General features: G+C 39.8%; 1 protein-coding gene across 2 annotated transcripts in view; it reads left to right on the top strand.

The window, feature by feature from the left end:
* cdh8 (cadherin 8) overlaps window positions 1-26114 on the top strand; it is a 102956-nt gene that overhangs the window by 64981 nt on the left and 11861 nt on the right. For both annotated transcript variants that reach the window (XM_085767402.1, XM_085767410.1), the window contains exons 4-7: window positions 6046-6165; window positions 13345-13512; window positions 13775-13962; window positions 19815-20062. In XM_085767402.1, the coding sequence (XP_085623528.1) occupies window positions 6046-6165; window positions 13345-13512; window positions 13775-13962; window positions 19815-20062 (724 nt within the window). The remainder of the gene's footprint in view (window positions 1-6045; window positions 6166-13344; window positions 13513-13774; window positions 13963-19814; window positions 20063-26114) is intronic.

The raw sequence follows: 26114 nt of genomic DNA, 5'->3' as shown, positions 1-26114 counted from the left end.
GCAAACATTATGATGCCAGGGAGATGTTTAACAGTTTATGCATTTCTGACACTGTAAGCAACCTGAGACAATAGGAATGCTTGACATATACGGCCAGTGCAGCATCACTTGGTGTATCATGGTTTTCTACAGTGTCTATTTCATAGACACATATAAAACCATGATACACTGTCAGTAAAAAGATGTGTGAAAAATATGTTGGGACCACAAAACATCATGCTTGACACAACATTATAATTGATCGGTTTTTAGCACTGAACAAGTAAACAAAGATCTAATGCTTGTTTGGTGTCAGGTAATTTTTTCTTTCTTTCTTTCTTTCTTCTTGTTTTGGCAATGACAGCCTACCTATAATGTGACCTTTTGTGAACAAATTATGGGAAGGTGGGATTGATTGATGCATTGTTAAAAAGACGGTTGTAAGAATATGAAATAGCTCTTTGAATGAAAGGTCAGTTTTTGGTTTGTAGCTTGTTGTTGTGTGTTTTCCTTTTAAACCTGCATGAACCTGGGCTCTGGAGCTCTGAACAGTACGGTATTACATGAATTGAAATGGCAAACCTAAAAAAAGAAAAAAAAAAAACTTCAGAAACAGCAGGCATGCAGCAGTATTGGTAGCATTCTCCCACTTACATGGTGAATGTAAACCTAAGTCTAATTTCTTACCTTCTAAATAATCAATAGCTTGTATGATGACATTGTCAATCATTTTTTCTTAGCTCATTTCCTAAGGCAATCCTCACAGTCGTTAGCTGGTAATGAAAATAGTGACCAGAAAAGTTGGATGTGATCCATTCATAATCAAACTGAATGAATGAATGAGCTGCTCAGCAATACAACCCTGAAAAATAGCTGTTAGACAGCTCTGCTAACGAGGCGAATGTAGCTAAACAGCCAGTGTTGACATGTTGGCACTAGTTGGTAGCTTTTACCAGCTTGGATTGTCTGTAATTTAGTTAGGATGAAGGAGCTTGTTGCTAACAAGGTGACAATTCTTACAAATTTCAAAAGTGACTGACTCAAAAGTGAGTTCTCAGAAATTATCCAAAACGAATCCCTATCTGTTCAGCTCTCATGAAACAACATTTTTTATGTTTTATTAGCTGCTCACTTTGTCCACTAATAGCTGTAGTCTTGGTGAGCTCACTTTCATTTCTTTTTTTTCTTCTAAAAAAAACTTTGCATTGCAATAATATTGTGCATATAGGCCTACAGTGGAAATAAAAATATTCACTATTTTGTACAGTTAGGCACACGTCTGCCGCTTTGTCCCTCTCTCCCTGTGCCCCCCACCCCCCCCTCTCTCTCTCTCTCTCTCTCTCTCTCTCTCTCTCTCTCTCTCTCTCTCTCTCTCTCTCTCAACCCCTGCAGTTTAAAGCCAGTCAGACATAAACAGTATTGTTTTACCCGGGTAGGGCTCACAGCAGGGCACTGTTAGCCCCACGCTTCATGCAGCCCACAGCTCTCCCCATGCCTCAGTGATATCCCTTCTCTATGGCTCAGTGCCTGCATACATATGAATGCCCCCTGTCTTCTACCCTTCACGCCTCTGAGCTGGTCCGAGCTGAGCAGAGCTGGGATGTTACACAGCTGCCACGCTTGCTGGACGTAGGGATATTGTGGAGAATCTAGCATTCCAGCAAAAGTAAATGAACTGTAATGACACATTCTTTTGAGTGATTATAGGTATGATGGTGCTTGAGCTGATAGTGCTTCCCTGTGGTGTGGTTGGCTGAGTTGTACTAAGGGTGTTTTCTGAGCAATTGGGATATAGAAAAAAAAAAGTAGCTCATGTTCTTGTTAGATCAACTGGAAAATAGAACCTGTGTGCATGCAATATAATGAATACTTGGTAATAGTTTTGTGCAATGCTGTGTTTTGCATTTTGGTGAGTCTCATAATGTGAGCCATATATTTGCTGAAGATTTTTGTACTGTAATATAATGTTCCATGTGATCCAGTTTTTCCACTTTTAATGAAAAAATAGTTCTGGCAAGTTTGAAAAAAGCCAATTTGTAACTAAAGTTATAGACAATTTTCAAATTAATTTCTTTTTCAAACCGACATCTTCATGACCTTCCACTATGTGATTATCCTTGCAATACTTTTATGGGAAAAAAACAGGCTATCAAAATTAGTTGCAATGTCCTTCCGCTGCCATTGTGTGTCACATTGGGCTGCATCCCCTAATTTATCCCCTCTCTGGTTCAAGGGGAGATTCATATTGATTTCCTATCACTGAGCCAGCATACAGAGTAAATAGGAAGTGTGTGCCCTATTATTCGTATCGGTTGATAAAATGGAAGGCTAGACCTCCATGTCTTTATTTCAAGGCCCATTCAGGAAAAAAACTAACCCTCCAACCAGGGGGGACAACTACTGTATAAAGTTGCTGTGAATGCCTCACATACAGTAATGGCAATGATAATTTTGAAATGATGTTTGTTGAAATTATTGGCATTATAATAAAACCTGTGAACTTGAGGACGTGATTAATGAGATTACACTCGGTGTGGGAAAACGACCGTGAATGAAGGGCTGTTTTTGTACATGCTTAATGTGTGTCACCCTGTGGGTTACTGCCCAAACCAACAGAGGGAGATTTTCTTTCCCAAGAGAAGGTTACATGCAATCTCTCAGTGTCTGAGCATCTGCTAGACAGCAGGAGAAGCCTGGGACAAATCCAGTTAGACCAGAAATAGCATGATACCACCTACTTCCACATTTCTAACAGGTTTGACCAAGAATTGCGTGTACAGTAAGTAACACATCTTAAGTGCAGAACAGCTGCCAAAGCAGTGCAGCGTACAGGCCTGCGTGTGCATCTTATGTTAACAGTTTCCATTGTAGGTTTTTTTTACATAGCTAATTCCTCCCCGCACTGCTTTTGTTTTTAGCAGCCATTCAGCTCTTTCATCCACGGAAGTTTAAAGGTGTTGTGTTGCTATTATTGTAATTGCCACAATGCTACAGGCTTCAAATAAAAGCCAGAGACAATGTCCCTCCTACAATTGAGTTTCTGTGCCCATCGCCTGGCCTACAGCTGCATCCATCTCTGCAGTGTCCCCGAAATTTCTGCGCATTATCAAGGGGAAGGATGAACTAATCTGCAGTGATTTGAAATAGGACCAAAACACTGGCTTTCCTAATCCTTCATTTTTTTTATCAGGGGTGGTGAGGAGCATTTTACCCCTGTGGGAGGGAAAGAAAGAGGGAGCTATTTCATGCTTCACCAGTTCCACTGTTTTTATGAAGATTTTTTCCTACCCTCTACTACCCCCGCTTCAATCCATAGTGTAACTGAATTTATAAAGCCTGTTTGCAATAGTCAGACACCTTTTAGAAGTACGAAGGTACTTTTCATAATTAGGGATGTGTAGATGGCTGCCTTCTCCGTCTGTAGTGGTAGTAATTTAACTTTAAGGCAGATAAGGCACTGTATCTCTGGGAAAAAAGAGGTGCAATTTCCTTAGCTGTCCTTCATTTTATTCATTTGACAATTGGCAAACACCTATGGCACACAGGATGTAATTTGCTTCCTAGCATTACTGCATGTGTGCACCAATTTGGATTATTGCACACATCAGTGAAATATAATTCAAGTAATTACGTTTTCTTACCTTATGTCAACCAATTTGTTTGATATTTTATTTACTTATCTAACACGTTTGCGGAAATTTGTGCATGCTGCCAGGTTTCAGGGTAAAATTGAAAAAGCAGATGTGGTTAAAGTCTTACAAAGAGGCATTGTGTTGTGACAACAGTCAGTGTAATTATGCACAGTGTCAATACAGTACATACCGTGAAATCACTGGAATTATTTTTCTTTAATTTATTATTATCCCATGTAAACTGAGAGTAACTGGTCTAGGCAGAGAAAATTCAGAGTGTATCAGCAGCTGACATCCAGTAATAATGTGCTCTTTTTTTGTTGAGACACAGTAGAAACACAGAAACAAAAGCAGCCCATTGATCTGCGGTGATCTAAACACCGTAAAAGGCACAGCATATAACAAGCAGTAAGAAATTTACAAGGTAAGCTTTGGCAACACAACAGCATAGGTCATGATAAGACTATGAATTACTAGAACACCTCTGTCTCAGAGGACCACTTGAGGCTCTCTCACTGTGAAATAATTGGGTTGCAACAGTGAAACTCCTACTCCAGTTAGAGTGTAAAGGTGGCATTTGCTTTGTTTTGCTGTTTGCAGGACCACAGACACAGCAGCGACTATTAATCAATGGCGGACACGTGTAGCTGACGGCATAAAGAGGGAGCTGAATTCAGAAACGGTGGCATGTGGATCTGAAAAGAAAATCATCTTTGGTGAATTGTTGATTATGAAAGGCCATTGCTGTTTTGCTGTGGTGGAAATGTTTTCTTTTTTTTGACATGTGTTTTGAACTTGGTATATCTCAAATCATTGCTGTGCATCACATTGGTCAGCAGGTCAGTTGGGGGTTCAGAATAACAGCAGAAGACGGATGTAATTTGTGGTCGACACGATTCAAACTTTGCAGGGAATTTCAGATGTGTTTCCATCACATCTGCCACTCGTTTTTAAAAAAAGAAATGTTTAAATTCAAGACCGAAGCCTGTGAATCACAGCATCAGAGCCAAAACTCACACTTGGCGCAGCTCTTTACTACAAGCCTTTTTTTGTCTACGGTGGACAGACTTCGACGCCTGTGGCAGGACCTGGGCTTGTCTGTGACTGGGGGACATCTCCCTTTGTTGTCAGAACACCTCCAAACATCTTTCACAGAAACAATTACCATACCATCTGTAGCTTCCTGCTAGCGCGTTGCTCGCCCCCCCCCCAAAACAACCACTCCCTCACGCGGAGACTGATGAGGAGCAGGGTCACTGTAATTTCAACGTTTAATTGCGTTAATAGTCACTTTGTATTCAGTCTTTTTTCTCAGCAACACATAATGGAGCTGTCAATGCTGGATTGAATTCTCATTCAATTCACTATTTTCTGATTTGCCTTGAGCGTTTGGCAGAGCCAGTGTATTGATGAAGGTCCCTGCATACATTGCCCACAAACCTTCAATAAAGCACTTAATTTCTGTTACTGAATATTATTGCTGTGAAGGTAATGGCTGATTGCACTTGTGTTAAAGGAATAGTGGTGTTAGATATGACTTCATTTGCCAAACCTTTCAATCTTTTCAGAAGTATTTTTCTTCAGTGCTTAGGCCTATTGGTATTATGCTTTATGTGATTAGGCTCAGAGACCTACACTATCTTATTACTTTCAATGCAGTATTTTGGTGCTGCAACTCACCTGTTAGTGTGCATACTCAAAATGTCTTGAAAACCAGCAGCTGTGGGAAAAAAAAATTACCAATGTATATTTGTAGATACTCTTTTTGCGGTGTAATATCCCATCCATCACGTCTGTGTTGATTTGCGCACCGGCTAGTATTAGGAGAGGCTATAGGTGACTAATCAGCACAGACATCACTCGTTTGCTCAGGTAGGATAAACCACCAGTGTACCATATGTTATCTGAAGCTATGTCACATTTTGCTGTAAGTAATTGACACTTTGAGGCCAGAACTGTGCAAACACATGACAAAAGACATATACAGACGTACAGTTTTGGCCTTCAGTTTGGGACAGGCCATTTAGGCCTTTCTTAAATATAATAATAAAAAATCAGTCAAGAAACTTTTAGTAAAATAAAAAACATAAATAATTAAAATAATGACTTTTTGCCATGAATTCTAAAGTGGAATTTGGTGAATAAAGTTATTGTTGCATTACATTTAAGACAGAAAATCACTCTGAATTATTTATGCAAGTTTTTTTTTATTGTGAAACAAGCCATACTAGTTCACATATTAGGGGGAGAGGTGATGGCAGTGCATTTCAAATGCAAGTCTGACACAGATGAGACAGGACTTTTTAAATCACACACGGTCAAATAGTCTCATTATGATTGTACTATGCTGATTGGTTCGGCACTTTGAAAGTGTAGTTCACAGAAATGTAGAGCCGATTCCCTTTACTCATAGCTCTCTTTGTCTGCCCCACAGGTACCCCAGTTACCCGGGTAACAGCTACAGATGCTGATGATCCAGTGTATGGGAACAGCGCCAAGCTGGTCTACAGTATACTGGAGGGACAACCATATTTTTCTGTTGACCCTAACTCAGGTATGTACAGTGGTTGTTTACTTGTTGTTTCTTGCTGAGATTGAAGACAGAGGACACGACATGTCAAACAACACAATAACAGACAAGACCAATATAATCTCAATGACTTGAAAAAAAATACACACAAAAGGATGACACCTCTATAGGGCGGCCTAACAACGGAGCTCTTTGTGCTGTTACTCATTGTTTGCCTGACAAAGCCTGAAGAAGATCTGTGTGAGATCGAAACGTTGCTTCATTAAATTTAATGGGAGCTATTAATACAGTGTGCAAATCCTTTGTCTGTTTCTAACCAATGGAGAGCATAATGTAATACAAAATGTAATGAGTTAACGCCACGCCCATGATGGGACAAAAAGGAAAGAAATAGGCTTTACAGTAAGACACCGATTACATCTCAGGATTATTTCAATGGTTTCTTTCTTCTAGACAAGACCAGGAACATTAGGCCAGAACCTTTTAGTATTTAAACATTGTCCTTTTTCATTACTGTCTTTGACTTAAATAAATGAGCTTACAAAGTCACCTCAGGTCAAATAGCATGCTATCAGTGTTTGACCAAGCCTTTAGGCAAGTACATCTAAACAACACTAACTTTACTTTAGAAGGGCCTAACCTACAGTACTGTGTCTGGATCCAACCTTACTCTAACTGTTATGCCTTCTTTAATGCTTTCAGGAGCCAGCTGTGCATCACATCCCAGGAAAACAGATGGGTGTACACACTGTATTTGGCTATAAGTGCACACAGTGTACAGTAGATAATTATGAAGTTTTAAGATTTTCAAAGTTTAAAAAAGGAATGTTGATGATGATGAATGTTTTGACAATCGATCAGCAACTCTGTATCAGACAATAACTATATTGCAGCAGATAATTTACCAATGTTACAATTGCTGACAATGCCGTCCAAATGTTTTCTAGCTGTCCATTTTTTTCTAAAAAGAAAATACATAGACAAACGCACACATGCACACACACACACACACACACACACACACACACACACACACACACACACACACACACACACAGTATGATCCGAAGGAAACATCATTTGATTTAATTTAATTTGATTTAATTTGGTTTGATTAACTTTATCGCCCACCTCAGTGGAAAATTATCTTTGTCTTCTCCAAATACAGTAAATATAAATATAATCTGCATAACACACAACACACCATTAAAACCTGACAAGATGTACGACATGCAATAGTGCAAATGAGCAGGTAGCAGCAGATAAGAAAAACAAACAATAGTGCCGCTGTTGACAGCAAAACAGCACAAATGCACAGAGAAAAGCTAAGGGTCAGCAGCCAAGCCGTGTCCTCAGCATCAGAACGCTGACTGGATTAGGTTTTAGAGGAAGGAAATGTATTTAATTAACATATTGGCTTGTGGCCTTCATCAGGCTCATTGACCTAATAATGAAATTCTTGCCATAATAAGTGTTGCTGGAGATCTGACCTCTCCAGACTTTTTCTTTTCCCCATGCGCCTTAATAGGGGGTGAAGTTGGGGCGTTGTGTGATGCAGTTAGTAGAGCAGGTGCCCTAAATAGAGAGGTTACAGTCCTTGCTGCAGTCGACCCCTGTTTGAATCCTGCATCGGGCGGCCCTTTATTGCATGTCACTCTCGCTCTCAGCCTCCCTATTTCCTGTCTCTCTATTCTATACTATCCAATGAAGGCAAAAATGCCCCCCAAAAATATACTTAAGAAAAAAAACAATATGCACAAGACTACCTGCCACCTGTGAGATTTGTAATATTCTTGTAAAAAAAAAAAAAAGAGTGGGTGAAGTTGTGCCAGAATCCTCGAAAAATAGAGCAAAAAGGAAAAAAAAGTTAAATACATTAGTTAAACATCCAAAAAACAATGCATTTACTCATCAGAATATCCAATCTTTCAGTACAATAGGAAGTGTAAGCACTGCAGATCGATGTCTGGGTATACAGAAAACGTTTATTTACAGTTTATCAAAGTTATGATATTTTCCTGGTGAGCTCCGGGCTCAGGTGTGACGCTAGAATAACAACCATCTTTTAGTGACACAGATTCAAATAATAAATGCAATGTGTCATTCATTTAAGAAATGATGTTGCCTCTAAATATAATCCAGACAATTACGTTGTCATCACATCATAATTGGCAAAGCATGATTTCTAGGAGATGGCTCTCAGAGGATGGGTCTATGAGGAAATCAGGCTTTGGCTACTTGGTAAACTGTGACACCTAAATATCAACAAGACATCTACATCCTGATTACATGAATATACATGAACACTCAGTTGTGTATCAACAGAAATTCCTCTATGACGACATTTAGGGTGGTGGATCTTCCTATACCTGCAGCACCTTGATTTTACCAACAATTAATCAACATTAGATTCACTTTAGTTTCTATTGATTTCTAATGTTGTCTGAGTTTTGGCAGTATAAGTCTCTGTGCTGCCAATACTGTGGATTTCAATGAAAAGGAAGAGAGACAGAGAGAATGAGATGACAGCAGTGAGTGAGAGGGTGGCTTTTCAATATGCATGTGCACTGCCTGCAGGTGCTACAAGTTGCACAGGTTCCAGCAGGTGGAGATGCAACAGCTTTCACACCTGCTGGCCCACCTGAGATAATCTTACTCTGTTGTGGTACACAAAAAAAAAAAAAACAGACGACCACGCAGCAGATCTGTTAATGTGTGTAACTACTATATGTACTGTGTATGTTGATGCTGTTTGATAACCTCACCCCTTTTTAGCAAGCCCAGAAGGGACAGCATTACCAAATGCGTGCTAAAAGGGAGCTGACCGTGTTGGTTATAGCTTTAAAAAAAAAGTTGTGTAACAACAACAGGACTGCAGGTAACTCAGCCCATCTGTTTTTTGAGATGCTTGTGGATTATCGCTGCATGAGGCTGCTGTTCAGTTTGGCTCCCAGGCCCGCTCTGTTCTCTACCTCCTTCCTTCTGCAGCTGCACACTTATGTTTCAAAACACAAACACTACACTGGGGCAAAAAAACAAAAAAACACATGTTACTAGCGTCTACATAGCTAAATTGAGGAGTGTATAGCTTTAATTAAAATATGAACTAGCATAGCCATTTGGTGGGAGAAAAATGTTGTAAAATCTGTTGAATAAGAACAAAACAGCTGCTGAGGGAAATGGAAATAACCAACCCCATACACAGCGGCTTCCAATAGATCTAATAATGTAACATTTGATCTTACAGAGATCTTCGTCAGGCTTCGTCAGACAACGGTTAATGACACAACAAATGAAAAGAATCATATACACACACAATATTACCAACCGATTGGAATCTACATAATAAATTCACCACAGCTACAGTCAACCAGGAAGGTGCTGAGTTAGTAGCTACTGATGCACATGGAGCCTCTCCCAGCTCAAAGTGTGGGCTACACACCACATGTAGGTGGCTGGGGACACTGAGACAAACATGGTGGTTTCTCTATTGTATTTGTCCTGGTTTAACCAGGTCATCTGATGGTTTGAATGCCACAGCCCTGCATTTGATTATGATGTACTCAATATTATCATGATTCAACAAAGGGTCACATGGAATTCATTATTAAAGAAGATGATTCATATAAATGGAGCTTTGCATCACTGAGTTGCGCATTTTCCATCAGCTGATTGGTCGTCCTAAATGCTAAATGGGCCAGCACTCGTACGCTGCTGTGTAACATGACTGTGTTATGAATTCAAAATAATGATGATAATAATAATAATGATAATAATTGCATCTTCCTTTCACAAGGCAAACTCTTCAGCAGCGTCATGATGCATAAAGTTATCTCAAAACAGATTCCAGATTGGATCTTTAATTGCTTTTTCAGCTGACTTTTTAACATGTGTCTGTAAGCAATATGATTAAATAATGGTGAAATTACATTAATAAGAAATGAGATGGAAATCGACGACTCACAATTTGGAAAACAGCACACAATAAACAAGCCGAAAGAAAGGCAGGCTCAAAATTTATGTGCATAATTAGGATGAATGCTCGCTTCAACACATAGAAATTTGGGCTCGTCCTCGCTGTTATAGGCATCCTGACATTCAAGGCATCAGCACCAGTAGCATGGCTATAGAAAACACACTAAACGGCCAGTTTAAGGATTAGCATTCATGCTCTGTGCGACTGCGGGAGCACGCGCAGATGGCTCATTCAAGTGAGCCAGATGTTTTAATGAATGTTAATGAAAAATAAAAGGTAAGAGGAAAACAACCATTAGAATGCATTTGACACTTATAACACCACATTGGAAATGAAAAGCATTCAATAAATAAATAAACATCATGCCCCAATTCATCACTTGGTTAATGGTCGGTGAAGAAAAAAAAAAGTTGTGGCAAATATCTATGGAAATGAGTGTTTGTCTATCCTCCCTTTTCAGTGATTAGGAATTAATTTGAATAATTAACGATGATCAACAGAGATGAGAGTGTTGCTCCTAGCAGGATAACTGAAGTATGTTCAAGTGTGTGTGTGTGTGTGTGTGTGTGTGTATGAGCAAGAGAAGACTCCAAATTTGTGTTGCTGTTTTTATTTATGGATCCATTTATGTGACTGAAAGCAAGGTAGGTTTACCACATTGATGCCAGTCAGAGCTCACACTAAAATTACACCAATAATATTTTTTTACTGCTCAAACGGCAGTGGGATAATATATATAATAATATATTTCTGCACACTCACCTCCAGAAATGTATCCTATCTATATTTACAAGGTCATGTGAGAAAATGCACTGTGTATGCTCTGTAAGCAGCATTGCACATGCTCATGTCGTCACTGCATATACAGCCAGTTCTGTATTTTCTACAACAGTAACCAGGACTTCTACTTACCTCATCTGCTCAGGGTAATTTCTGATTCCCTTGTTTAATAATCGATCATTCCAGGGTCTACATTTTCTCCTATTAGGACCATTGAAGTTACTGCTTTATATTTAAACAGGAAATAAGTGGCTAGGTACACTTTGCAAAGTGGTACATATTTAACAGTGACATTTTAATAGCATTTAGAGTTTTGTGCTGATGTGTAAAATGGTATCCATGTGGCACCAGTGCAATGTATAAAATCCTGCAGCCACAGCTCAGGAGCTTCACTTAATGTTCACATCAGAATTTGGGAAAAACTGTGATCTCAGTGACTTTGACAGTGGCGTGATTGTTGGTGGCAGGCGAGACAGAGTACTTCTGAAACTGATGATCTCCTGGGATTTTCACACACAACAGTCTCCGGAGTTATTCTTTTTCTTTTTTTTTATTTACTCAGAATGGTGTGAAAAAGCAAAAAACATCCAGTGAGCAGCAGTTCTGTGGGCAGAAATGCTGTGTTGATGAGAGAGGTCAGGGGAGAATGGCCAGACTGGTTGGAGCTGACAGAAAGGCTACTGTAACTCAGATAACCACTCAGAATGCACAACACATCCAACCTTGAGGCGAATGCGCTACAACAGCAGGAGACCAAGTCAGGTTCCACTCCTGTCAGCCAAGAACAGAAATCTTGGGATGCTGTGAGCACAGACCCACCGAAAGTGGACAGCTGAGGACTGGAAAAACATAGCCTGCTCTGATGGGTCGGGATTTCTGCTGAGGTGTGCAGATGGAACAAAGCAAGGACAGTGTCTATGTAGGATTAAACACTCACTACATTCCTTTGTTAATTGCAATTTAAACTGTTTTTCATCCTTTTGTGGTGTGACCACAAAGACATAAAAGGTCCCTTTTATCAAAAAAAAGAAAAAAAAAAGTTTTTAAATGATAAAACTGATCTAGGTTCTACATTAATACTGTGATTGTATCACTCCACCGAGAAATGCACACAGCATAGGCTAATAGAAACCTAGCCTCAAAACAAGTAGTCAGGACTTTGCGAAGTCACAAAACAGAGGCTCTGAGCTGATTGGATCAATGACCTGTTGTCACTCCTGAGAGAAGCCTGAGAGACACATATATCTCTCCCTAAAAAAACATTGAATGAAAAGCAGGAAAAGTTTAGAGTGAATGAATTACAAGCTCCCAAATAATATGACATGTGCAAGTCAACTTATGGTCTTTGGTGTGAGAGTTGTGGTTTCTGGCACTAGTGTCACAGAGTGGTCCAAAGTAATTTGTTGTCCCACGGTGACCGAACACACCATTGTTTTGTAAGAAAGTTGCTTGTTTGGTCATTACTGTGCAGATGTGAATGATGCATGGAGCTACTGTATATTGAAAATGCTGGCAACAGCAAGATGAAATGCTAGAGGAGGATAAAAAAAATGTCAATGAAACATAGTAAAAGCAACAACAACAAAAAATGCTTCTTGTACTTTATTATTTAAGTTTTCTGAACAAGGTTAAAGCTTGTTCCCCAAGCAGTCTTGTTGATGAGGTAATTATTTTGTTTTATTCAACTCTTGTCCTTCACGTCCTCTAGTTGTTAGATCATCAGTGTTGCCCTTCGAAAACAAAAACTGACCCTGGAATTGTGCTACATCTCGTAGGAGTATATATCTCAAGAATAGAAAATGGAGGCACGGACAACATCCTAACCCCTCCCATGTTTTTCATCATAGCTAAGCATATTCTCATTGTCTGAGGCAGCTCAGGACCGAGGCAGGGTGTCATGCCAAAGCCTGGCTTTTATGAGGGGTTTTATATTCATTTGATGATCCTGCGGGCCTCTGTTTCCTGAGTGGATTATCCGTATATGCCGGTGCTGAGCCCTTTTTATATTCAGCGCTGTGGCAGAGTCAATAAGGTCCATTCTGCATACAATATTCAAGATTATACAAGACAGACAGCATAATTCACACTCAATCAGAATACAAATGACTGCAGACAGCGAAACAACGCATTTGAAAACAAACACAGCTGATTCTCAGTGATGGGGCTGCCTCAGCCATGACCACCTTTCTCACAGAGACTTGCTTTTTCAGAGAATAAACTTGCAGGGGATTCTTCTCCCCTGCTTGGTATGGAGCCATTGGTTTGTAAGGTCATGGTCTAAAATAATAACCTGAGTGTAAGGTGTGGATGAAGGTTACTGTATGACTTGTATTTTTTTCTAACGCTTGCCTGTGCATAGCCTCATGAGCATCATTAAAAAGATGTGCAGAGTATATCACTCATGTTTATAATTGCATTAATGTGCGATGAACTGTTTCCACCTCCAGCGACCATAAAAATTGCTCTCCATGGGATGGATCGGGAGATGAGAGAGGAGTACCTGGTGGTCATTCAGGCTAAGGACATGGGAGGACACATGGGGGGCTTGTCTGGAACGACAACAGTCACCGTCACACTCACAGACATAAACGACAATCCGCCAAAGTTTTCTAAAAGTGAGTAACTTCATGTCCTTTAATGTCACAAATCGAATTACGACGTGAGGCAAATTACTGCTGCTCTAAATGAGTATTTCTTTGATTGGTCATAATTGGGAAAAAATAAATGTTATCTTCTAAATTTCATCAAACAACCTCCTCAGAAGCTAATTCCTCTATAGCCGCTGCTATGTCTAATGATGATACAGAGCTCTAATATGCTTCCACAATTTTCTTTAATTTGATCAACATTTTTAGAGCTATGTCTTGTCCTCCACAGGTCTGTACGAGTTTATAATACCTGAAGACCTGCCATTAGGGAAAACAGGCGGCAAGGTGAAAGCAAATGATAGAGACATTGGTGACAACGCCAAGTCGACATACAACATCATCGACGGAGATGATCAAGGCATATTTGAGATTGTCACAGATGGACAGACGCAGGAGGGGATTCTCCGTCTGAAAAAGGTAAGATTTAGAAACTCCACTGGAAATGGCTGAAGTCACCCCTTAACGCTTTCTTTCTTTATGAGTCACTGACTGACTGACTGTCAAACACACCAAGGCTGTGAGTTGCAGTGGCGACAAGGTGCAGCTTCCGATGTTGGCTAGAAAGGTAGCAGCTATGTGAAGTTGCTACAGGTAATCACTCGAACACATTAGCAAATACTCCATTGAATAGAATCATGAATATCATGCTAGATAGCATGCTAACATTAGGCCAGATTGCCCAGTCTTTTCACCACCTCTCCCTTAGCATTCAGGCAGGCTTCACTCAAAAGTGTAGCATTAAATATTAATACACAAGGAGCTGAGTTGCTTAGGAGCTAAAGGAGCATTTGCTTTTCTGTGTATATTCTAAAACCTTTTTTTGTGTGTGCGTGTATGAATTCAAATTATGGCTGAGAAAAACATGACATTCAGATGGTGTATGCTTGAAATAAAGGATGAATATTTTAGCAGGCGTAGGTACTAGACAAATACTGTAAGAAGTTTGAATCGCTTTTTTCATACATTATACACTTATTTTCTCATTGCAGTCTGTTGAGATACAGTTTATACTGAACCACTACTTATTGTAAATGTGTTCAGCTCTCATTTAAATGTTGGTTAAAGTCTGTTTTGCCAACACCCACATCATGATCGCCATAAGAGCAGATGGACTCGACTTTTTTCTACACATCCACATGTAAGAGATGCATTTTTCCACCACTGCGCTCAGCTAAGCAACTTATTCAGTGCAGTTGCTGGGTAACTGCCTCACTCAAGGGTACATTGGCAGTGTTTGTTCCAAGAAGAAAAGACAATGGACATTAAATTTGTTCATCTAGATATTCCCAGGTGTGTGGTCCCGAGGCAAAGAAGCGGCATTCCTGTCATAAAACCTGATTTTGTTTCACCTTGAGGCAAACACATTAGCACGTAATGACATGGTGCAATGTGTTGTTGGTGAAGCGCTGTATTGAATTAGCAGCATTGTTTTCATCAGGTAATTTCAAAAGGCTAAGACATGTGGGCTCTCAGTCGTCTTCGCACAATTTCACTCATTGTGATGAGTCTCTATACCTGCAGCACGGTATGAAGCAAGAAAATTTCTGCCTAGATTTAAGCTGTAGAAGTTTTAACCTGAACACCATCTGCTGCCTGCAGACATTTACTGCATGCAAACCTATGTTTGGCTCAATGCTGAAATTTACATTTGAAAACCACAATGCATTTTAATAACACTGCGACCGGCAAGCAAAGTTGAGACGAAACTACGTCTCAAGGACATCTCTGGAAAATCAAATTGTGCTTTGAGCACATGGTATCAAAGATGCCAAAGAACATGTTATTTATATATGTATTCTGTATTCCAAGTCTATAGAAGCTCTGCATGGGAGGGGATGTCTACATATATTGAATCATATGCATGATTGATGGATGGGCGTTCTCAAGTCTTGAGTCATGGTTGGTTCAGTGTCTGGAGAAAACAGCTATACATCACTCAAACATGGAATGCCATTGTGTTGTGATGTAAAATGACATTACCCCAAGGACATGTGGTGTGACTTTGTCAAAGTGTGAACAATGAACTGTGTGGGAGGTGGCATGTATACGAGCTAAGGCAGTCTGGCGAGACTACAATTCACTGCCACTAAAGAAAACATCAGTGCTCCAGAACAAACTTGACACAAAGTCATAAAATCTCTTAGTGTTGACAAAGCAAATGTCAAATGTGTTAGTCTTTTAGGCAACCTCCACTTCCGTGTCCCGCAGAGAGGCTCCCCATGTCTCCTCGGTTTTCTCTCCGTGGCCTGAGTCTGTTGCCTACATCGCTAAAGCAAGATAGACGATAATGTGTTGGGAGAGTAGCAAGGCATTTGCACACTTAAGTGTTTTCTTTTTGCACCCCTGCAGGGAGCAGGGTCTCAAGTTTGGGTGAGTTAAAAGAAGCAATTGTAATGCTGTCACTTTTTTTGTTTTTGTTCTATATCCACCACCACTGTTATCCTCCAGCCGGGGTAACAGAAGAAAAGATTAATCGTGAGCGTGGCTCTTTTTCCAACACGCCCTGTCCCTGTCAACAGCTGTACGGGTCTATAAACTGCCATCTAATGCGGAATTCAAATTATTAAAGATCCTTTGCGGCAAGGTTAAAACATATTGATCTAACTGAGGCTGGAGAGGCACAAACCAGGGCAGAGATTCTTTGCTGTTTGGGTTTTTAAGCTTTTTATCTCCCAGCCCCCAGGCCTGTCGAGGGATGTTAGTGGGATGCTGAGCTTTCACCCCTGCAGCCAACGCTGAACTTTGAAGTCTCTAAATGGCCTGTGTACATACTGATTTGATGCTAACGCTTGAGAGAGACCGAAGAATGACACAGCAGGGTTGTGGTGTGGGACACAGCGGCAGGGGGTGTCTACTCAGGAGAAACAAGAACGGGTTTGTTGCTGCCACTGTTGAGAAATGTAACCTCATTCAGCTAAGCCATGTAGTTTACCAACATTATGCAAGAATGTTAACCAGATATACAACCTTAACTCCCCAAAACCTGCTACATGCAGTAGTTTAATTGCTTTTTTTTACCTTATGAAACTCTTTAATAGTCAACAGTAGTTGTACAACAGTATCACCGTGCATACTAATAACAATCAAAGTGGCTCTCTCTGGATTACTCATTCAAAGCTCTCTGTGTGTTTATTGAATTAATAATTTGAATGGGTCAAAAATGACTTGCATCCTGATTCCAAGGCCAGGATAACATACATTATTTAAAAGAGTGGCTTGCATAGATGCTTTATTTGATTCTGTAATGAATACTGAAAAATAATTTAAATCAAACTCTACTCAGCTAATCAAAGGAGCTGTTTTCTGCCATGTTTTCCTTAAACCATTTAAGTGGATTTGGTGTAATTAAATTCAGCTCTTTGTTAGGACACTGGGAACAAATATAATGACTTGTTCTCAATGGTGTCAAGTGGGAATAACACTGAAATATTTTGATAAGGGAGAAGCAAAATAACGTAAGCCTTTTTTGGATGCATTCAATGTCAAGTAATTTGCTACATTAGCTGAAACACATCTCACAAGGAAATATTCTTCAATCTCAGGCTGCACTATTCAATATTTTTATATTGACAATAGATCAGGTTATTATGATGCAATATGAAAATTGGTCACTTAAAGGGATCAACCCACAGGGATTAATCATCAGCTATGGGTTGTTTCAACATCCTTTTTGCCCTTGGTTTTGGTTTTACAGCCCACAACCATCCATTTAACAGCTGAATAAAGCAAAACAGAGCTAAAAACGAATACTGAATGTTGTGTTTACAGCTTGCTCTGGTAAATGGCAAAATACAAACAAAAAGCAGCTATAATGTTCCAGCTTTGCTGCTTTAATTTTCCTTGGATGATGCAGCTTTAATTTTGACAAAAATCACTTCCATTTTGCACAGTATCCAGTGTGTTCATATCAATGGCACAAATGAATGGCAAAAAAATAAAAATACTCACAGGAAAGAAAGAAATTAAACAACAGAGAATTACCAGATAGCAAGACCTCAGCTGGGTGTCAGCCAGCCACACTAAAAAAATCACTTTCAAATGATAATAATTAATATTAAAAACCTATGCCTTCCTCCTCTCACCATTTCCACATAATGGTTTAGACTATCCAGCCACAACCTTATAGTCTCATACTCTCCACTACTCCCTGAATTAATCCATTGGCTTGAGGTCCAGCCACACTCTGAATTTTCTCAGCACAGACGGCAGGATCAGAGCGCAAGAGAGAAAAGAAACAGAGGGCGGGTTGGGTGTCAGGAGTGAGGAGGAGAGGGAGGAGGAGAGGAAGGGGAGGTTAATAATGAAAGTGTTCCAAATAGCTTCTCTGACTGTGGAGGAGTGGGGCTTGGAGAGGCTTCAGGGGCTTAGGTCTGTCTACTAGTGTCCTGATGCCAGGAGTGTAGGAGTGTGGAAGTCAAAGCCCTGGGTCGCCTCTTCCGTCCCCCCGGCTGCTGCTACTGTCTCGCAGCTGGACCAGACACCCCTCCACCCACATGCCCCCTTCTGCCCCCAGAGCACTCAGCGCTGGCCTCGTCTGACCTCAGGGACAATTCCTCTTGGTCTCGTCCTCTTTTTTCTATCTGAATACATTTCTCGTTTTGTTCATCTCCTTCCTCTTAGTCCTCGCCTTCTCCCCAAGCCAGCTTCTATCCCCTCAAGCGGCAAGGCCCAGTTTTGATTTCCCTATAAATCCTGGTTATGGAGCGTGGAAGTGACTTGATCCCATTATTCTAGTAGTATGAGAGCGACCAGAGGTGATTCAGAATGAAATTGTGACAGTCTGGGGTGTCCTCGGAGATGCCGGAGGAGTAAAATTTTGACTCTCCTCTTCCTCTTAAATGTTAATGAAGAGCCATCTTTAAAAGAAACATGGTATAGCAATGGAAAACATAGATCACACAGATGTGTCAGTCACACAATCACATGTCCTGCACTAAGCACCTGTTTATTTATTTGATGTGAGCTGGTTTTGATAGGACTATAAAATAATCTGCTGTCACAGACACTGTTAGCAGGGAGATTTTATGTTTTCTTGTCCCATAAAAGCTGGAAAACATTTTCAGCGCTAAAAAAAATAGAAATATTGCAACTGATTGATCAAAAGCGATCAAATTAAAATAGATATCTGCTGCATAATGCAATACAAAACTCTTGTGAGGAAGGCAGTGTGGATAAGGTGCAAAATTAGGTAGACTGTCATACATTGCCGGCTGTCTTGTGAAAGTGCTGAAAAAAAGAAAAAAAGAAAAAAAAAACATAATCTTGCTAAAAGGCTAACCCCGAGCGTTGGCTGCTAGCTAATATGATGTTATGACCTGTTGAGAGTGTGCCTTGGGAAAAAGTTATTAATAAATGCAGCATTTTTTTTGTCTGTGATTTTAGCTTTTTAAAGTTATTCTTGATCATGTTTTTTTTCTTTTCTTTTTAGAAGAGAAATCAGAAAATATCTGAATTATTCTTAATGATACATAAATGTACTCTGCACAGGTTACTTTATTGGTAGATATGATTCCCAGGTCTTTAATTTTTCTCATCAGGACTACAGTAGGTTCTGTATGAAAACTGTGAAAGTATCAAAGTGTCAGTCCACAGAGAAATGTACAGCCTGCATTCGGACACTGAGCCTAAAAACCAGCTGCTAGGACTTCTGTAAATTTGTGATATCACAACACGAGACTCTCTGAGCCTTAGAGAGGAGATGTAATACTACAGTGGGATGTTTGAGGATACCAAAGCTTTGATATAAAACACAGAAAAATGTAAAATATAGGACCTTTAAATTAAAGTCTAAAAGCAATGTCAAAAGTACTCATTATGCAGAGTGGCCCTCTTTTATATCGTTAGAGTGTTTCTAATCTAATCTGGTAGCTGGTTGAGGTGGAAGTAAATTTAACTGCTTTATGATGGGTGGCTTAAAATGGTGGCAGTGGCTTAACAGTCACAGAAAAAAAGCATAATTTCAATCAGGCAGCAGACATTCAGCTCCCTTCCCTACTTGTGGTTCCTGGTATGAGTCAGGCTCCAAAACCTCTGGATACACTTCCTATAATGAAACTTGATAGTGTCATTCATTAGATCCTTCCTGATGAGTGAAAAACCCTTTTACTAATCTGCAATAATACATTGTATTTCATGAGCTGATTATATGTTTCCTTGATTTGATAGGGACATCTATCAGATAAATGCTGTGGAGTGAGTGTGAGTGCTTTTACATCCCAGGTGCACATTGAAACAGTTTTTGATCATTCCTTCCTCTGCCTCCCTCACAGCCATTAGACTACGAGAGCAAGAGAGCCTTCACACTGAAAGTCGAGGCCACCAACATGCGCTCAGAGCCCAGCAGCAACGGGCCCTTCAAAGACACAGCCACAGTGAAGATTGTTGTCGAAGACTCAGATGAACCTCCGGTTTTCTCCAAACCCACGTACTTCCTGGAAGTGAATGAGAATTCCCCGATCAACACGGTCATAGGGACGGTCACTGCCAGGGATCCCGATTCTACTGGGAGTCTCGTCAGGTATGAGAATAAACGCAGTTCACAATAACCTGCTAAAAAAATAATAACAAAAAAAAGAAGAAGTCCACTTTACTAGTTAACCATCTGCTATTCATTGAACTCATTAATACAAATCTAGAAAAAGAGAAAAGCCTTTTAGTGCAGCTACAAGAAGTGATGGAAAGAATAGGTTAACAAATGACTCTTTTCAGGCTGTAATGACTTGTTTTAATAAAAGGGTCGACTCTGAGGCACGCAATTAAATCTCTTCATGCCTGCCTGTGACCTTTGGAGACTGCTCTAGTGTCTTTGGCAGTGAGGAAGAGCCTCAATGATCACTCTCATTTCCACAGATGTATAAAAAGAAAAAAAGAAAAAAGCTTGTAACAAGTAGATTATGAGTTGAAGGCTGCACAACTTTTCTCTTTCACTGTATTACTAGCCCTGCTATATTCTCATCTTGTGTGACTTATTCTTGGAAATACCACAAGGGCACCTTGAGGATAGGTTATACAGGCAATTTCTCTCCCTCCATCTTGGCATTTCATTAATTCTCCAGCGACTTGCTGACCACATTCCCGGGACAACACTCAACAGGTTGTGTGTAATTGCATGGCGAGCAGAGAGCAGGCTGGGTTTCATAGATTGGCTGAAGCTATAGAGCAGAGCCGTTTCTTTTTTTCTTTTTTTTTCCTTTTCTGGTGGCATCCTCATGTTTAGTGATGAGATTGCCAGGAGGAATTGAGCCCTGAGGTTGCACGATGTCCCTCCCCTGGTAAAAGGAGAAGTATATTTCATGTATAATGACATATTTTACCTCTCTCTGTCCTTATTCTATGTCACAGTGCTTCTAAGTCTGTTGATGCAAGACTGGATTTTTAGAGAGAAACAAGCAGGAAAAAACACAGCGTACAAAAGTCCAGTGTATCATTAAACTGAATCATCTGAAAACAGCATATTCTTTTGAATTATCTGCTGTATGAACAACTAGTTATATTTGCCTTACTGCCTTGTTTTTCCCTCCTTCACTGTTATTGAAAGAAAAACTAGTTGAATAATGAATGAGCATGCATGCAGATGGCAGCACCCTCCTGACACGATCTCACACATTTGCTGCCATGAAACTGTCCAGATATCAACATCCTGTCTTGGCACTTGTTAAATGTTTTCAGCACACTGAGTCAGAGGCTGCCATCTAAGTGCAGGAGGCTATTTGCCTTTTTGCAGTCTGTTTCTCTTGATTGTTCATATTTTCATATTTCCCTAGGTCATTCAGTTGCTGTTAATCACCAATTGAATGATTTCTGCGAGTTGTTTTTTGTTTGTTGTTGTTTTTTTTCCCCAGAATGGATTAGTGCTCAAGGACTTTATGTGAGTGTCAGGCCAATAAAAAAGAAACTGCAGTCAGACAAACAGAAAGGACCCTTCTAAACATCTTCTCAAGAGCTGTTACATTTGTTTTAATTGAACTCATTCTCAAACTTCCAATTCTATTCTCCAGGAGAAAGAGGAGGGGGGAGTGAGTGGCTGACAGAAGTGCTGCATTAATCATCTGCCAACTCCTGTAAAACCACTGATCAACAGGGAAAATAAGTGCTCAAAGATTACACACACAACCAGACATTTACTTGCCAGTTTGCATTTTGTCACAACAAATTGCTTTATCTCTGAGATTTTCCTTGAAGTCCAAAATGTACATTTCTTTTTTTTTTACCCTGGCTGCAAATCTTCAAGATGAGCGTGATCTATCACAGATGTCAAGTGTTTTCTTTGTGGGGGGATGAGATGAAACAAACTATTGTCATGGAGGGCTTAATATGATGAATCACCCTCACCAAAGACCATTTGATTTTACTTCTAGCCAGGGTTTGTATTAGCCTAACTCTGAGCTTTCGGCTGATAAAATGATTGCAGTCTGGAAGATTTTAATCCTCCACATATACTGGCTGACAGAAAGCTGTAGCCTCAATAATTCCCCTTACGAGAACAGATACATTCCAAATACTGGAAAATCTGGACAAGAGCTCCATCATCAATAACCCAAATATTTACACTTTTTTTTCAGTGCATTACGTTTATTATTATATGGATTATTAAGTAATCTCCCAGTTATATTTCTTGGAGTAATGATTAAAAAAACACATTTACCCAGAACCCAATGTTACTGAGACATCAAACATAATTTAGTGAATAAACAATATGGACAGCAAAAAACAAGACAAACTAACAACAACAACAACAGTGACCAAGAGAAAATAAACAGTGGTTATAAAGCCACAGAAACCTCGTCAAAGGCCCCACTTTGTATTAATCCAAGACTCATTGCAGATCTACAGTATGTTTAGGTGATATACTTCAGAATAGTGAAGCAAGCAGACTTGGAAAGGAGCTATTTTTTTATATTTAAAGAACATATTTCTCAGCTGTTAAACTTTTTTTTAAAAGACGTAAGCAGTAATAATAGGAACCATGGCCGTTTTATTTGTTTTTCAAGATTTGAGAAAAGCGAGAAAAAAGCTGAAAAACAAAGCAGATTTAAAAGTGAATATATCAGCTGAAGTACATGTTGGTTTTTACACTTGGATTAATCGTAATTTATACTTATCAGCCTCCAATTGTCCTCCTCACCCCTCTTTTTCTTACAGTCTCTTATTCTCTAACTTAGTGTTTTGAAAATTAGAAAAAAAAGAAGAGGCCCCAAAAACAAAGGCTATAGTTGGAGAGGGTGGATCTTTAGTGCTGGAGTGGCAGAGCGGTAATGGCAGTGTTACTGCAAACGCTCATCTGATCACCATCTGAACCAGCTCTCAAGTCGAGTGACTCTGATTAGAATCGTTCTTTGTCTCTGCCCTCCAACCCCCCCACCTCCACCTCCACCTCCACCACCACCCCCATCCCTCCGAGCTGGACCAGACCAAACCAGTCTGCGTCTAAACCACTCGGGGCGAGTGCTCTGGTGGGCTGCCATGTCCTCTGCACTCTGGAGACAAACAACCCCTTAGCTGTACTTAATGCATCCAACCAACAACGTTTCAGGTGCACTCCATGAAATACTCCCCCAGTATTGCCTCTCTCTGGAGCCTGTGCTCTGTCGTTTTCTACCTGACTGATCACAAATAAAAAGCAATGTGACATCTGGCAGTCACTATAGCTGTCTGACACGAACTGCTGGATTTCATGCAATAGCTGGGACTGTATTCCAAAATATTGATACTGTGACAAGCATTGCCAGAATCTGCTGCTGCTTTGGATTTTAAACATATTTGGCGTGCATCTTAGTCTGTATTATCTCTCTCTCTCTCTCTCTTTCTGTTTTATCTTCATTTATTGTTGCAGGGAATTGCAGGAATGCAATAGTGCTTGGTAAAGCTTGTTTCAGGGTGCTTTCTTATGCTGTTATAGCACAGCTGACAGCTGACATGCTGCATATGGTAATACAAGCAGTCATGTGAAGGAGATGTCTTTGAAATGAATGGAAATCTAATGTCAACATACTGATCTTTTTTTCTTTTTCTTTTTTTTTGATTATGTAGATTTTGTTATTGATATTTAACTTTGGACTCTCGAGAAAATAAATAAATAAGTAAAAGATGCCTGGGATCCAACCTGAATAGAGAAGTGGTGTTAAACACAACTGGTCAGCATTCAGTGGACGGTAAAAAAAAAAAAAATTAGTTCTACATCTGTGATCCTCCCAGTGGAATAACTGACCTAATAACAAGCAGGAATGTCGCAGAGGCGTTTTGTTCTCTGTGGGGGAAAAAAAAACAAAAAAAACATTTGTTCTTGATCTTCTCACCTCTTCTTTCCCAAATGTGTACAGGCACTCAGTCACTCAGATGCACACATTCACACTCTAATGGAGATAAAAACCCGGCAGCCACTGTCACACATGCACAGGTGTGAAAAAGCAGAAACACAAATGTCCATAGAAACCTTTCCAAGGCAGCTTAACCTTTACAGCTTGCTAAATAGAGCCTGACCAATATACTGTACTGACATGGCGCATATTGTTTAGTATGTTTTAGTATACATGTACATTTTCTGGCTAATTAAGGTTCATTCCTTTCCCTATGGAAATAAAGTGTAAAGCTAAATTTAATAGGGTAAGGAGTTTTGCTGATACGGTCTAGCTTGGTCCAGTATGACCAATGTCTTATGGTGGCTAACAGCAACATTTGTGTTTTTGTATTACTAAGTCAGTTTCCTGGCTGAATAACTTTACCTCTGTGACAGGATGCTACTGATAAATTATATTTAGCATTTATTAATAACACTTGCTGCCACAGTCGTTGATGTTGATTTAACTCAATTTCAAGGAATTTCTGAGAAAGGTTGTTTCGAAAATATTATTCACTGAGAGACCCCAAATATTTACCAGATTGATAGTGGCAAATGTTTGAATTGCTATGGCATTGTGTGGTTGTATCTCTATTATATAATTCAATTAAAGATGAAAGACTGTTACATCAATATAAAACGGCCCTGAGTTGGAAGTATGATTCACTAATTATAGCAGCACTGTAGCAGTTAAACTCTTATTGCACATTTAGTTCCACTTGCTGCCCAGTGTCTGATTTGTCTTTGGTGTAAATAACCATTTCGTCCCCTTGTAATTATAAGGTCCTATCTGCATTCTGACCAGATTGTATAGAAAACCAAGATAGAGTTTGAGTTTGTACAGTAGATAGAACCTTTTTTTTTCCAGATTGAATGACCAAAAATACATAAAACTTGAAAAAACACCTCCTGTTGTGTTAATAAGTAGTACCAGAGCTGGAATGTGAATAACTCAATTTTGACAATGTCAGAAAATGTCAGATAGAACCTTATAATTCCAAGGGGAAGATTTCACACTCATTATGTATTGGAAAAGAAAGTCAAGGGGTGATGTACGAGCTACGATAGCCACCGTGTCTAAAGAGACAAAAGATTGATGGAGAAGCTCAAATGGACAAGAGTTTCTGGCCATAATGTTTGATTGACAAGTGATCTTTGACAAATGCAGTGCAAAACTCAGCAGGAATCATAAATGAGTGTGGGAAAAGAGAGACAATATCACTGAGTGTGTTTACATGCACAGTTTGATGTCTCATTGGAATTCTGTCCTTGTCCCAGTTCACATGCAACGGGGGAAAATCAAATACTTGATGGAAACATGTCAGCCTCCTCAGCATAGGTGGGGATATGCATCGCTATACGGACCCTGTCCAGTTAACCTATTCCGTCACCTAGTAAGTAATTTGAGAGCCCGAATGAGCACAGGGCAAAAATACATACTACAAATGACTTGGGTCGGGTCGGGCCTTGGGCTTCCACATCGTCTTGCTGGTTATACTGTACTTTGTGTTGTTTATTATGAAATGCACTGAATCGGCGGTGACGCATCACACTCTTTTTTTTGGGTCAGGTTCGGGCCGGTTTCTATGATACACATATCACTTGTTGTGAAGCATGCACACATACATTGTCCAGTTTCAGTCAGATTAAAGTGTATACATAGAGAAGAAAATTGGTTTCCAATTGCATTATCTGGGCGTTTTGGTTTGATCTCGAGCAGTCTGGTATTAGTCATGCACTTTAGTTGTCCAGTTATTGACCGATTAAGGCCATGATTCCTTTTTTCAAGTGTCAAACGTTTACAGCTTGTACTTACTTTTTTCATTCATGGAGCAGCGTCTGTCACACCGATGCATTTGTTATCATGTTTGTTTTATATTGAGGCTGGATATTTCTGGACGTGTGTCGCATCAGTTGTAAGAGAACTACTCTACTGTGAAATATTTGGCACAAACATCCTCTAACGTTATATTTGACTGTTAGGCTGAGGTCAGTCCAATGCTGTTTCAAAGCTTGTGAATAAGTGCAGCAAAGGTAAAATGAGATGATGACACACACATACACACATACAGAGGCACACATTTGCACACACTCTCCACATCACACTCAAGAAAACTGCGCACGTATTACGCTCAGATATCATTTTTTATTTGCTTTTAATTCTTTTCACATCACGTTGTCAGTTTGAGTGACAGGTGGCAGAACATTTCAGGGTCTGTCTCCTCGCTTCCAC

Source organism: Trachurus japonicus, chromosome 3, assembly GCF_045865225.1.
Source record: "Trachurus japonicus isolate A0001 chromosome 3, Traja_1.0".
NCBI lineage: Eukaryota > Metazoa > Chordata > Actinopteri > Carangiformes > Carangidae > Trachurus > Trachurus japonicus.
Note: the sequence above shows the minus strand (reverse complement) of the source record. Positions and strands in the feature narration are given on the sequence as shown.